The sequence below is a fragment of the Lutjanus erythropterus genome, chromosome 4, assembly GCF_056507025.1.
Source record: "Lutjanus erythropterus isolate fLutEry1 chromosome 4, fLutEry1.hap2, whole genome shotgun sequence".
NCBI classification, from domain to species: domain Eukaryota; kingdom Metazoa; phylum Chordata; class Actinopteri; order Lutjaniformes; family Lutjanidae; genus Lutjanus; species Lutjanus erythropterus.
Window position 1 is genome coordinate 40,551,289 of NC_139320.1, and position 15,260 is coordinate 40,566,548.

The 15,260-nt window shown below is 40.3% G+C and overlaps 1 protein-coding gene and 1 pseudogene across 2 annotated transcripts; one reads left to right on the forward strand and one right to left on the reverse strand.

Annotated features, from left to right (window-relative positions):
- Positions 1 to 4,320: 4,320 nt before the first annotated feature.
- On the forward strand, positions 4,321 to 6,161 carry LOC146329008 (diablo IAP-binding mitochondrial protein-like). Of its 2 annotated transcripts, none has more exons than XM_084717986.1 (6): positions 4,321 to 4,677; positions 5,006 to 5,132; positions 5,274 to 5,399; positions 5,507 to 5,617; positions 5,724 to 5,820; positions 5,931 to 6,161. In XM_084717986.1, exons 1-6 carry the CDS (start codon positions 4,550 to 4,552, stop codon positions 6,134 to 6,136), a joined length of 795 nt encoding a protein of 264 aa, XP_084574112.1. In that variant the 5' UTR covers positions 4,321 to 4,549; the 3' UTR covers positions 6,137 to 6,161. The 2 variants fall into 2 exon arrangements, with proteins under 2 accessions (XP_084574112.1, XP_084574111.1); XM_084717985.1 differs by having other exon boundaries at positions 4,322 to 4,677; positions 5,003 to 5,132.
- A 5,292-nt stretch (positions 6,162 to 11,453) lies between these two features.
- On the reverse strand, positions 11,454 to 12,380 carry LOC146329009 (odorant receptor 131-2 pseudogene; annotated as a pseudogene).
- Positions 12,381 to 15,260: the final 2,880 nt, after the last annotated feature.

Below are 15,260 nucleotides of genomic sequence, written 5' to 3' on the forward strand. Positions count from 1 at the left end.
TGGGTTACTGTCAGGCGCATGACAGGATCATGGTTTGACTCAGGGTTAAAGGACAGTGCATGGCTGTTAACGTCTGTTTGTTTGGGCATTTGTTAAGGGGGGGGCGGGGGGTGGTGAATGCTGTTGACAGTCAATGCAAAGATAAGTGCTGTATGTTTCAGGACATCATGTTTGCACTGGTCTACTGCTTGCTTGCTATCCTGGAATTCTTCTTATCATTCTATTTCGGGTGTTTTACTTTACTTTTACTGAAGGTAAAGTTCATCCTTTGTGATACACAGGGGCAGTGGGCAGCCACTGTGCAGCGCCCAGGTACCAGCTCCAGTTTTACCTGGTACTGACAGAAGAATTGACCTAGCATGTTTTTGATGATGAGATGAAACCCACAGGCATGGAGACAACATGCAAATTCCACACAGAAAGGCCGTGTTCAAACTGGGATTTGAACTCACAACCTTTGTGCTGTGAGGTGAAAGTTCTAACCTCTAGGGGTGGAGGAAAAAACAGATTCTCTTATGTATCATGATTCTCTTTTTTTAGGATTCCTGAATTGATTTTTGGATAGCTGAACCATTTTTTTTATATGTATAACTAACTAGTTCTTAGTCTGTTAGCTTGATGCTAACATATAAGGGGAATCGTCATTGATGCGCTAATGGGAATTAGCATTGCTGTTATATTTCAGACATTGAGACATATGATTTATGGAAACAAACTTATAGCTGCTGACTTCATAATGCTAACTCTGTTACCCTGGTTTCAACACCCCACACTGCCCAGCTATAGCAACCTCAAAGGGTCAAAAGTCAAACTCAAAATTCACAGTTTCTAGTTCAATTTCATGTGCGAAGGCTATTAATTTAAAGTTAGTGTGCAGCTGTCAGGGGCTCTATTCATTTTGGGCTAACATCTTGTTTTATTGTAACTATTTTTGTATGGCACTAGCTTGATGAGCAGGGGCTGCTGAATCGCGCTTTACCTCAAAAAGTTTTTTATTTACTACTTGTATAAGCAGCATAGCCATGATGCCGCTGAAATCATTATGCAATCTCTAAAAGACTACAATTTGACTTTTTTTTAAAGACTGTTTTTTGCCTTTATTTGATAAGTGATAGCTGAAGATATGACAGGAAAGGGGGTAGAGAGAGGAGGTAACATACAGCAAATGGGCTGCTTGCAGGAGTTGAACCGGCTGTCGCTGCAGAGGATTGATATCCTCAGGACACGGGGCACATGCTCTACTAACGGAGCTACAGAAGGTGCACTGATTTAACATTTTCCCATGGCTCTAGTGTTAAAAAAGCAAATAAAAATGGCAATAAATTGGAATATCAAATCACAGTAGTTTTGCCCCAGCCCTACTAACCACTGCACTAGTTTAAAACATTAGATAACACCAACAGTAGTAGTAGTAACAGTGCTTGAACGTTGAACTCCATTTCTTTGTCAATAGCAATACTACGTCAACCGTAGGTTACAGATTTGTAATGTACATGTAAGGCTGCACAGATGTTTGTGAACTGCAATGCAACATGGAAAACATGGATCTGATGCAAAACAGGTGGATGTGCTGAATTATCTTCTCTGAAACTTTTTTGAAGTCAGTAATAACACTCAAGAGATAACTTTAAGGAGCAACATTAGAATAATGAGACCGTAGTGAGATATTTTTGTAGTTTGAGTTAACATGTACAGCACTATGCTTGGATGTGGGAGATATCTCCAGAGCACAGCAGGTCTCGTATCCCCTGCTTAGTAATTTACAGACTGGCTGATTATTAACATGAAGCTCCTGAGTCTAATTGAGCAACCTGAAGTTTTCGTTTGTTTGCCAAACAAGTTGACTCTGTTGAGAGCAGCTCAGAGGGGCTCGTCAGCTCTTTACGCAAGTTTTGCGTCAGTAATCAGGACTGCAGGGGATTGGACCAAAAACTGTGTCCAAAACAAACTGTGATGCCTCTGATGCCCAGCTGACGCCAGCTCAGCAAATAACTTGCAGATTATCAGTCAGAATGAATGATATTGCCAGACTTTTTGCATCAGGAGTTTTAGAGGAATTTTTACATGACCTGGAGAAGTGAGAAATACAATTTTAGTTCTGAATGTAATAAAATACTTCTGGTCTTACCTATAGCACAGGCCATCTGAAGGTAAATGTTTAGTAGTAGTGAGGCCGTCTAAATTTAAAGAGAATCATTTAGTAATATCCAGCAGGTTTAAGGCTGCTTAAAGGAGAAGTGTGTAGGACTTAGTGGCATCTAGCAGTGAGGTTACACATTGCAAACACCTCGCCTCACCCTCCTCTTCCAAATGTGTAGGAGAACTAGAGCTGCGACTTTTAAATTATTGGCCAACTATTTTGATAATCGAGTCAATTGAGTCATTTTTTAACAAAGAATGTCCAAATTCTGTGATTTCAGCTTCTCGTGTGAATGTTTTCTGGATTCTGTACTCCTCACTGACAGTAAACTGAGTATCTATGGGTTGTGGACAAAACAAGACATTGGGGGGACGTCACATTGGGCTTTGGGAAACAGTGATTTAACATTTTTGGACATTTTATGGACCAAACAACTGATTGATTAATCAAGAAAATAATTGACAGATTAATTGATAATGAAAATAATTGTTACTTGCAGCCCCAGGGAGAACCTATGATTATACACTAATGAAAACATGCTCATGATTATTATATTTCATATTTTGCCATATTCTGGACATTTTAAGATGGTAATGTATATACAAAATGTGAAAATGAAAAGTAGGTAGCTTATCATAGTCCAAAGACATGAAGGCCTGGTGAATCAACAACTAAACTACTTGTATATTAGTTTGAAGGAATTGCCTATATATTTTTTTTGTCTCCAGTTGATTCTTAGTACTTTTTATCTTTATATTTAACATTTAATACACAGGAGCTACAGCAGTTAGTTAAATATTGTTATTATTACTTGTTTTTGACTCCATCAAAGTGTGTGTTCAGGTATCTGATGAACAGTAAATATGTTTAGACTTCTTGTCTTCTACAGGGCTAAATGGCAGGATGTTCTCAACTGGCTAACTCTGTTGCCTGGTGACCTCAGTCTCCTGCTGAAGACAAACTGCCCAAGAACAGGTGAGAAGTGCAGATAGCTGCCTCACTAGGTAAGATAGCAATACTTGGCACACTGCATGCAGTCATAGATAGCAGAGGATCTCCAAACAAATGCTCTATGAATATGATGACTACATTTAATGTTATTTCAATTTGCCAAATACATTTTGGGCTGTTTTGGGTCATTTAAAAGTAAGAAATTGAGCACAATTTATTATTTATCAATAAGGTTAGAGATTATCTGAAAAAAATGTCTGTCTTAATCACATTCTTCAGAAACCAAATTGTATTTTAAATGTTGCTGTGGCACTTTTCGACATCCATTATGAAGAGTGCACATTATCCTACAAAACATGACAACAACTCACCAAATGCATTATTTTTCAGACCAAGCAGTATCACAGAGTCTGGGGGTAAACAATGTCACACTGGTTTGCAGAGAGTGGCTAACGTTAGCAGTGCTAGCATCAGCAGCTTGCTCCCCTCGCAGGTTAATGTTCACATGCCTGTGCTGAATTACATGCCAGTTTATTCAAACACGGCCTACATACAACCTTATTTACATTTTCTAGATAAAAAACCTCCCTATCTACGTTGTTTACAGTATACCGAACATCTTCAACTGCATTGCCTACATGTGGTTTGTACCATCAGACCTTTTAGACTGAAAAATAAATGGAACCCCATGAGTTTTATTTTGTGCAGTGTGGCGTGCACAGTTTTTATACCACAAAATGGCTATAGCCATTTCCATGGCCAAGTGATAAAGCAAATACATTTGGCTTAGACATTGTTACACCAGTTTCATTTGGTTTGTGATACCTTTTCATTCATTTTATGTTATTTGTCAAATATTCCAAAACCACTCATTCCATATGTTGAAGTTTCAACACACATTAATAATTAGCTCAATTAGCTCAATAAGTTAAAAAAGTCCATTTTCAGAAATTCATATTCATTTCTCTAAAAGGTTAATTACAAATGGTCCTCTTTCTCTCTCTCTCTCTCTCTCTCACACACACACACACACACACACACACACACACACACACACACACACACACACAAAAGAGCCAGAAAGAGAGGGAGAGAGAAACCTGCACGTAAGGTCTGTATCTGTGAGCCTTTTCAGATAAAGCCATATACGCACATTCGCCGTCAGAGTCAACAGATCAATGCCTTTTACGCAACGAAATGCTGCCGGAGCCTTACAAATACCCACAGGACATGACAGTTAGTCAGACTGAAAGATCGCAAGTAGTGAACAAGATCATCTCTCTGATTTTACAAAGACTACTACTACTACTTCTTTTACATTTATTATCACTGCTACTTTTACAAAGACTAAAGTGAGTGCAGATTAGTTTGAATTGCTGAAATCAGAATATCTGTGACCAGCAACTAATTTTCAGACATATCTAAGAAATTCTTCAAGTGCTGCAGTTGATCTGCAAAATGCAAGCTGTTCGTCAGTGTTCAGTGTGTGCCAGCCGTGCTGCTGGAGGACTTCTGCGAAACCAGACAGACATTTCACTGCTGCAGAGTGTGATCAGGAGAGGACCAGTCTGCGTCCGTCAACTAAGGTATGAACAATGCTTAAATCTCTGCTCCCAAATGCCGCCTGTTTAAGCTTTGTGGTTACCAGAATGTAGCCTTGCTCTACAGAAAACATTAGCTGTAAAATGTAATGTAGTGGTAATGTAAATCAAAATCAAACTATACCATGTGTATAAATGGCAATTACAAGAAGCTTACTGATCTTTTTACACATTGAATATAAGTTTTTTTTTTTTCATTTTCAGGAGCTTAGATTAACTTGTTTATATAAACTTAAGGTTTGACTGACCTGGAATACCAATGGTCATGTCTGTAACAAGTTGCTTATATTCTGTTGTGATATTTCTACAGCAGTTCTGAGAGTGCTGCATTCAGCAACAGGAAGCCTGGAGTCCAGAAGTTGGGGGATTGGACGGATACTGCACACATGAGCAAAGCAACTTTAAGTGTCGGTCGGCTTTGTGCTTCCACTGTTGCACAGGTGAGTCGGTCTAACATAGAATAACATAGTGCTTTCACCAGTTGCACAAATCTTGCATCCCCTTACAAAACATTTGTTCTTGTTCTTCTCTTTCTATTTTGTAAAACACTGATTTTTCCCGACTCTCCCCTCTGCTTGTAGCAAGTGGAAAACCTCTCTCACGACTCCCTGATCAGAAGAGCAGCCTCAGTGGTTACAGACAGTTCAAGTACTTTCCTCTCCCAGACCACCTTGGCTCTCATAGATGCTCTTTCAGACTACTCAAAGGTAGGTTTTCATCTAGTGTGAAACATTTGCTCTGTACTATACTGTTATTCTTTTAAAATGGCCCTGTACTGTCCCTGACTGTCTGTCCTCCCTCTGTTTTCTAACAGGCTGTGTACACACGCGTTGCTGTCCAAAAACGGTATCTAGCTTCATTGGGAAAACTGACCCCAGCAGAGGAGGACTCACTCCTGGAGGTGATCAAAAACCAGCGTGCACAGGTTAGTTTGTGTTGCACTTTTGGAGACACTTTAATAACATACCTACTCTTTGCAAAAACAATAAAAGACATTCCTCATATTAATTTTGCTCTCTTTGTCCTAACAGATCAGTGACAGACTAGAAGAATGCAGACGTTTTGAAACAGCCTGGATCAATGCTGTCAACTTGTGTAAAATGGCAGCTGAGGCAGCAAACACATCAGGTGAGTTAAATGAGTGTCTGAGCACAGCTGTCTGTCTTGAGGTCCATATCTAATATTTGAAGTGTCTCAGCAACTTGACCAAATTTGTGTTTGCATCCGTGTGTCTCCAGGAATCGAGCAGGCGTCCATCACAGTGAGGACAAACATTCAGGTGGCCCAGTCGCAGGTGGAGGCGGCACGGAAACTGTCCGCAGATGCCGATAAGAAGTTGGCGGAGACTAAAGTAGAAGAGATCCAAAGGATGGCAGAATATACCGCCGTCAGAGAAAATGTTGAGGAGCCTGAGATGCATGAAGCTTATCTGCGAGAGGACTAAGACAAATAGAGATACTGGAAAACACTTTAAAAAAAAACAAGTGCATGCTTTCACCTTTGAAAGTTCTGAGCTTTATTTCCTGATTTTTGAGCCTGAAAGATGTTTACGTTTACAATCAAAATTTTTACAAGAGAATGAATTGCTATTTCTAATTCTCTGTCATTGCATAGATTATTATTTAAGACTATTTATTTGATCCGTGATTGTAGCTTCAAGGAAATGATTATTGAAGCTCCAGTATATATTGAATGGCAGTGTGCCTTATGCAACATCAGATCATAACATTGTTTAATGTAAATTTTATTGTAACTAAGCTGTTTTTATATAAAACTATTGTTTGTTTTCACATGCAATAGCAAAAAAATAAAAATGAATCTGTGTATTTAATTTGATGTGTATGCGTTGATGGTCCTTGTTTGAATCCTTATTTAGTAATCCTAAAGTTGCCATGGACAATCCACCCATCAGTGGTGGACAAAGTACTCAACCCCAGTACTTGAGTCAAAGTATAGATACTCCTGGTTAAATATTACTCAACTACAAGTGAAAGTTGCTCAGTAAAAATTTTATTTGAGTTAAAGTACTAGAGTACTTGGTTTTAAAAATACTTAAGTATTCAAAAGTACAAATTACAAACTACATTTTCTAATATCAGTACATGCTGTATTGTTTTCATGATGCATTTACAGAAGCTTGTAACTCTCTGAAACCGTCTAATGATGCACTGACTTGCTTGTAGAACCACTCTGCTACACAAAGCCTATAGAAACACCTATAAAAACTTCAGCATAGAAATGCAGTCAAAAACAAAAAGGACAGCTGTTGTCATTTTCTGATATAACTGTATTAAACTCACTGCATAAAAGCAGATTGAAGCTTACTGTAAGGAGTTCTCCAAATCTGTTAAATAACTGAGATTTCTTTCTGTCTTCAGGGGCAGTATATACATGAATTATGTGGTATTTTTCACCCCAATAAAAACAATCCAACTTTAAAAGCTACCTGGAATAATTAACAATTATAATAACATCTTGAGATTTAATTTTGTCTTTCTCCTGCCGTCACCATTACTGCTTTTTGTTTGAATGAAGAGGGAGAGCTTGCTTGTGCTTGTTAGTGCGCCTGGACGTATTTCTGCTTTTACATCAGTCCCATTTGAGAGGAGCTACTGGGATTGGTTTCTTTCTGTGAGGAACACAGCATGTGACCAATTGCATTTCAGAAAAGAAAAAACAGCAACAGCTGACTTTAACGATGTGCTCAGTCAAAAAGTAACAACAACCTTCCTAGAAATGTAGTGGAGTCAAAAGTACAATATTTGTCTTTGAAATGTAGTGGAGTGAAAGTCAGAAGTTTCCAAAAAAACAAATACTCAAGTAATGTACAGATACTCAAAAAATGTACTTAAGTACAGTACTCAAGCAAATGTACTTCGTTACTGTCCACCACTGCCATCCATTAATAACACCAAAATCCAAAAAAATACACTATTCATTTACCTACTCTACCTACTCTACATCTAGACTGATGGACTTGCTAACTGGACCCCATTTGATTGACCTACAACAAATCAGAACAGTGAAACGTCCTGATTGTGACTTTTGGTATCCGGACCAGTGACGCTTTATCAGTTATTGTACAAAGCCCACCCCATATTAAAACAGGTGTTATTGGCCCGACCAGATCCAAGGCTGGTGGAATTCTGTCTGAACTGAAGGGATGTATCTACCAGAGCAAATGAAAACATGAGCTAGGCAGATTTGTCACAGAGCTGGCCGCTGGCGTACACATTATCAGTGTGACCTTCTGTGTTGCTCGCTCTGCAGCCACAGTGGCCTTGATGCCCACTACCCCAGCTGGTTGCACCATGTTCTCCCCTGCCTTTTTTCTGTCGGTATGACAGAAAATCGCCATCCATCGCCTCCAGTTCCTGATCTGGCTGGGCCACAGCCATCGCCTCCAGTTCCTGCTCCAGCTGGGCCGCAGCCATCTCCTCCAGTTCCTGCTCCGGCTGATGCGCGGCCGCAGCAGCCATCGCCAGTTCCTGCTCTGGCTGGGCCGCTGCCGCAGCAGCCACTGCCAGTTCCTGCTCCGGCTGGGCTGCTGCCACCACTGCAGCCATCGCCAGCTCCTGCTCCTGCTCCGGCTGGGCTGCCACAGCCATCACCAGTTCCTGTTCTGGTGGGGCCGACACAGTCTTCGCCCCAGCCATCGCCTCTGGCTCCTGCTCTGGCTGGGCCACCACAGCCATTTCCCTCCAGTTCCTGCAGGGTTGCCGTTGGAGTTGTCGGCACTTCCGCCTGCGGGGTCCCGCCTTCATCTTCGGTCCCTGCTCCGGCTCTGCCCTGCCCTCCGTGATACATTGTTTATATGGCTGGAGGAGGAGAGGGTACTGTCCATGATAACACCAAGACTCCTGACTTGTGTGGAGATGGGTATGGGGGCACCAGCTATGGAAAGTGAGTGGATGTTTATGTTTGAGAGTGTGGATTTGGAACCAATGAGGAGCAGCTCAGTTTTCTTACTATTGAATTTTAAGTAGTTGATTGTCATCCATGTCTGGAGGTCCTTGAAGCAGGCAATGAGAGTACTAGGGGGGAGAATAAAGGTGGGGTTAGTGGCTACGTAGAGCTGTGTGTCATCAGCGTAGGAATGAAAATGAATACCATAATGCCGGAAGATATTGCCAAGAGGGAGGAGGTAGATGATGAACAGGAGGGGCCCCAATACTGAACCTTGTGGAACTCCGTGATGGACTGTGGTGCTTTCTGTTTTATAGTTCTGAATTTATACAAATTGGGATCTGTCAGAGAGGTAGGATGTAAACCATTTGAACATAGTGCCCTTGATTCCAATACTGGCAAGACAGTCCATGAGGAGTTGATGGGATATGGTATCAAAGGCAGCAGTGAGGTCTAGGAGGATGAGGAGAGAGAGCTGACCGGAATCAGCTGCCAGGAGGAGGTCGTTGGTGATCTTGACCAGGGCAGTTTCTGTGCTGTGTTTAGTGCGGAAGCCTGATTGGAACTGTTCAAAGAGGTTATTGTTTTCAAGGAAGCTTTGAAGTTGAAGTGCAACTACTTTCTCAATGATTTTGGAGATGAATGGAAGATCAGATATGGGCCGGTATTTGTTCTGATCTGTAGAGTCAAGTCCAGGTTTTTTCAGTGTTGGTTTGATTAAGGCAGCTTTCAGAGAGGGAGGAACTGTACCAGTGGACAAAGAGGAGCTGATGATGGAGGGCAATCAGGTTGTTGTCAGGCTTCTGCAGAGGCTTGATGATGAGCTGATGTGTTTGCATCTGTGTTTCCAGGAATCGAAAAGGCGTCCATCACAGTGAGGACAAACATTGAGGTGCCCCAGTTGCAGGTGGAGGAGGCACGGAAACTGTCAGCGGATGCCAATAAGAACTTGGTTCTTGAACTTTAGAGACTAAAGTGGAAGAGATCCAAAGGATGGCAGAATATGCCTCCTTTCAAGAAAACAGTGGGGAGACTGAGCTGCATGAAGCTTATCTACGAAAAGACTAAGACAAGTGGAGATGAAAGAAAGTGCATGCTTTCACCTTTGAAAGTTTCTACCTTTAATTTCCTGCTTATGTCTTCCTTTTTGAATCTGTCACATACATATTTGCAATCAAAGTTTGAAAAGGGAATTAAATTAATTACTGAATATTTCTTATTCTTTACTATTGCTTAAATCATTATTTAAGACAATGTGTTTGATTAGTTAATGTCTGAAACTTTTGGAAAAAATGAAAGTAGAATCTTGTGTATCCAACATCAGATCATAACATTGTTTTCTGTATATTTTATTGTTACACAGACATTTTTTAAGAAACTGCTTTCACATAACGGAAAAACAAATAAAATGACTTGTGTATTTCAACAAATATATCTGTTGATGGTCTTTGATTATTGCCGTATCAAGTAATCCACAAATAGTGAGATATAACTTAGTAGTTACTACTGACCACTTTACCAAGAAGTGTTTGAAGTTTGGCTTCATAGTTAATCGCAATACTTGCAATATCCAAATTGCAGAAGCTGCAATTTTTGATAAAGGGAAACTGTGTGATATAACAGGATTATAATGAAGTTCTGTAGTGTTGCAGTGATAACCACACAAAGTTTGGAAACTTTGTGAATAGGAGATGCTTTTTTGGCCTAATTCCACTCAGGTATTTGATTGACAACTGTTATGACATGGATACAAAGCTATTTTTTAATGGAGACCTGAGGTATACATTACCTTTCAGACTTTATAACTTATAGAATACCCTGGAATTATCCATTGCACTGTGAGTCTGGCCTTACATTGTATATTTATTTTAGACATTGAATGAGTGATGTATATATGTAAATATCTGTGTGGAAATTATTTAAGTAGAGAAGAACTATTTAGTGGATGAGGAAGCTGTCTAATATTTATTTGTCGTAATGTAGTTTCATTTTTATGGGATAAAATGATTTGGAAAACACTGTTAGAGTGGATTGAAGTGTAATATTTGTAATAAAAATCTATTATCACATACAGGTACACTTGTATATTTGAGTGTTTGAATATTGCGCATTTTTAGAATTAAGGGACGGCATGTCTGTGATATAATTGGACTTTTTAGGCCACCAAGCTTTCATATGCAAGCTCCCTTTACAGACCTGGTGCCTGGAGAGGCAGTGAAATCCCTCCACCACTAAAAGGTGAAAATCCTGGAAAGGATTCGTTCTTTTAAAGTAGGATAATATATGGCACATTTATAACACTTTTGACATGATGAACATGATTATGCCATGTGCGACTGTTAGTTATAACAGCATATATTAAAACAGCAGTTTTATCTCCTATAAGTGCTGTAGGCCGTTTTAAATGTAACAGCTGGTGTTGTTCATTGCTGTCTGTGTAGCCTGTGTTTTGCATTTTCTGCAAACTTTGTAAAGTGTTCATAAATCTTTACACCTTTATCAACAGCATTGATATGAACAACAAATATGAACCATAGCAGTTATTGTTGATACGGCACCAAATTTAACAAGTGTGTCATATTTGTTGCGAAGTTCAGATGTTATATGGGTTTATAAACAATATGCTATAGCATAAAAGGCAAAACAGATCTGAAAATATAGTCACCTCAAATGAACAATGATGCAAGAGTGCAAAAACAGTGATGAGCTTGAATTGTCGCTTAAAAAGCAATGCAGTCACAGTCATGCTTCTAACAATAAAATTGTTAGAAAAAAAAAACTGAATCACACACATTTTCATATGATTTTTTTTTCTAATTAATGCAGTGTTCAATTTTTCTGTTGGTGAATCCATGTCAAATATTTCTTTTATAAAAGACAATGAAAGCATACTTTTTAAGTGCCTGAAAAAACTTTTCATCCCTGAGGCCATAAATAAGAGGACTCAGACATCTTGGACTAAGACTAAACAATATGTAGTTAGAGTACTTGACATCATAAAATAACCTTGTATCAAACTGAAATAAAGATTCAATGAAGGGGCACCAGAACTGGAGGAGACAGAGCAGCAGCTGGAAAGCATGAAGAATTACTGTTCTGAGCCCTTTCCACATTGACTTTTTGTTCTCTCCTGATGCACCTTTGGCCACTTTCATTATTTTAACATAAGCAAAAACAATGATGATGCACATGATCAAAAAATAAAACTGATGTATAGCTGACCTAAGGTGACCCTGCCATCTGTACAAAATAAACATCTCCACAGAACATATCTTGTATTGTTTGTACAAACTAAAAGAGGCTGATGCAAAGAAGGTGGAGAGAATAACAATGTAGGGCACATAGCTGAGGCCGTGAATGATGAGGATGCAATACATAACACTGCGTGTGGAGCACAGCTCTGCATGACGTAGGGGCATGCAAATGGCCACGTAGCGCTCCAGGGTCATTGCTGTCAAAGTAACTGGTGTGACTGTCACATACGGAAGCATCCCAACACAGATAATGATACATAACCACACATTCATTGTACATCCAAAAAAGACCAAGATGAGCAGCACATTAGACATGAATAACATGAAGCTATCAGACATGAGTGTAACAGCAAATAAGATGTAGCGTGCAGTTTTGTAGAAGCACTCTTTTTGGAAAAACGTTATGATGAGCAAAAAGTTGATGCAAAGAAAGATCATCACCAGAACCTGGACAATAATGACCCGTTCATTGACCTGCTGCAACGAGACCTCACCACCAACCTTTGAATTATTATCAGCCATCACTTTTCTAAGCAGATACAACAGTTACTGAGATAGTCTTACAGTATTAAATGCCTTTGTCAAAAAGAAAATAAGAAACCACACCAATGCTCCTGTTGTGGCACACATGTCCAAAGACAGATGTTGCCCACTGAAGTCAAGCGAGGGTTGTGCATGAGGCCTTTATAGGAGGGACTAGAGTACAAGCAGAGTCATGACAAATCACACTTTTCTCACCACAGTGTCATCATTGCCTCTATCTTTATGTCTTCTTCAGTATCAGTCTGTAAACTAATGTGGATTGTAAACAGATGTAAACAAGCCACTGCTGTAGTGGGACCTGACTTTTAAATCTTTGTATAATACTACAATGTTTGTAAAGGACTTTAAGCTATTTTGTCAGTAGTCTTAACAGATGGATGGACATTTTTCTGGACTGTGCCATTATCAGTTGCTCAAACAGTGAACTTCAACTTTTGAAAACAAGTCTGCAATTCTCCTCTCCAAGCAGAGCAGAGCTCTGTGGCACTTACAGATGTATTAAGAAAACCTATAGAGGTTTCATGTCTCAGTCTTGCCTTGTTGTAAACTTTGCTAGAGAAACATTATCATCATGTAATGTCTGTGGGCTAAGCAGGGACTTGCAGGCAGGCCCAGCTTGTCACGTGAGCAGTTCTTATTCAACTGAATTGTCACCATCTTGGGTTCATTTGTCCATCTTGTCAAAACATTACATTGTTTGCTGGCTAGCTAAAAAACTGTTAACATTTGCCTAGTTGGCCTATTCATGTAGAGCTTTTCCATGGACACTTTTCGCCATGCCAGTCCAACCATGAATTGCATTTTCATTACCAAGTATTAATTAATGTGCCAAGCTGTGCTGAGTTGCACACAAGATGGACCATCTCTGGAGTGGTATCACCATAACACAACTGGGGGATCGTTGGGCTCTATTTGGCCCCACTCCAGAGTAGGTCCATTTCAGGCACAACTTGGTTCAGCTTGGCATGATAAAAGTAGTCATGGAAATACAGCACCAGAAGTTTATCTATCCAGCAGCTTGCCCTGACTTGTAAGTATATCCAGCTGATGTTTCTGTGCTCCATCACAAACCTCCAGCAGGGTTCTGCCTTTGATTCCAGCCTCCAAAAAAGTTCTGCCTTTGCTGCCAGCCTACAGAGGGGTCCCATTTTACTACCAACCCTTATAGTGGCTCTGTCTTAGCCACTGGCCTGCAGAGTGGTCCTGCCTTTGCCGCCATCCTCTGTCTATGTTACCAGCTTCCTGAGTGGTCATAGAGAAGCATAACATCTTTATGTTTGTGAAACATTAAATGTTTTTGCATGACAACTGACAATTATCAAAGTGGTTTCTAATTAAAATGAAATAATCATGTGACCTACTTTGTCCCAGCCCCACAGAAAATTGTAATCAAGAACCGTTAAAATCCAAATAATACCCAACACTAGGCAACCCAAGGCACTTTAATTCTGCTGGCCATGGAGTCTGTAGAGTACTGTTCAAGGCTATTGAGGCTGTTAGGCACTGTTGAGGGGAGGGGATTCATTCATCCATTTTCTGTAACCGCTTATTCCGTAAGGGTCGCAGGCTGCTGGAGTCTATCCCAGCTGACATTGGTCGAGAAGTGGGGTACACCCTGGACAAGTCGCCAGTTCATCGCAGGGCTGACACATAGACACACAACCACTCACATTCACATTCAATTTAGAATCACCAATTAACCTAGCATGCATGTCTTTGGACTGTGGGAGGAAGCCGGAGAACCTGGACAGAACCCACGCAGACACGGGTAGAACATGCAAACTCCGCACAGAAAGGCCCTGCCCCAGCAAGCCGGAGGAGGAACTCAGGACCTTCTTGCTGTGAGGTGGCAGTGCTAACTACTGCACCACTGTGCCACCCAGGGGAGGGAATAGGGAGAGGAAACTTCTCCAAAGAGAGGCCCATTGGATCCACTATTTACAGACAGTGTCCTGCTCTCGCTGCTCACCTTTTCCTCTGTTCAGCGCAAACAAAATATAATTTTCTGGGGGAAAATATGATCAAATTTGCCAATATGTTCCTTGTATATAAAACTTGTCATGGCCTGGCACCCCCCTCGCTCAATGACTTCATTAAACAAATTCAAAACTCATCTAACAGATCTACCTCCAAGGGGGATTGTAAAATACCAAACTGAAAGAGTACATTTGGGCAGTTAGCCTTTTCCTATCGAGCAGCACACACCTGGAACACTGTACCCATAGAATTCAAGAACACCACATCTCTTAACTTGTTCTCCACATCAATAAAAGGGTGGATACTGGGCACTCAAACAAGTTATCATGATCTGAATTAGTGGTTATGTCCTCATTTTTCTTACTGTATGTAAGGGCTTATGTGCTCTTGTATAGTATGTTCTCCTTAATGTGTTATGGATTCATGGTTATGTCACTGTCTTGCTATTTGTGCTTATGTGTTTTCCATGAACATGCCATTGATCTGCTTTTATCCATGCTTATGTGCTTTATATATATGTGTATATATATGTCTATAAATACATGCACACACATACATACATATATGTGTATGTGTGCGTGTGTATGTGTATACGCACACACAAATACATAAATAGGATGTTCTCCACTGAACCATCTAAAGTGCACTCCCAGTGGCAAGATAATAACATGAAGGTAGACCAGGGCTGAGACTGAACAGTACTGGAAGGTCATATGGAAGAAGGAGTCATCACACAACAACAATGCTCAGTGGCTAGTGGATCTAAGAACAGACCATAGCAATCTCCCAGAACAAGAGCCAGTAACAATCACAATGGCAGACATCTGCGAAAGCGTGTCACATATGAAGAGCTGGATGGATGGGACCCACCCTGAGTGGCAAACCCAA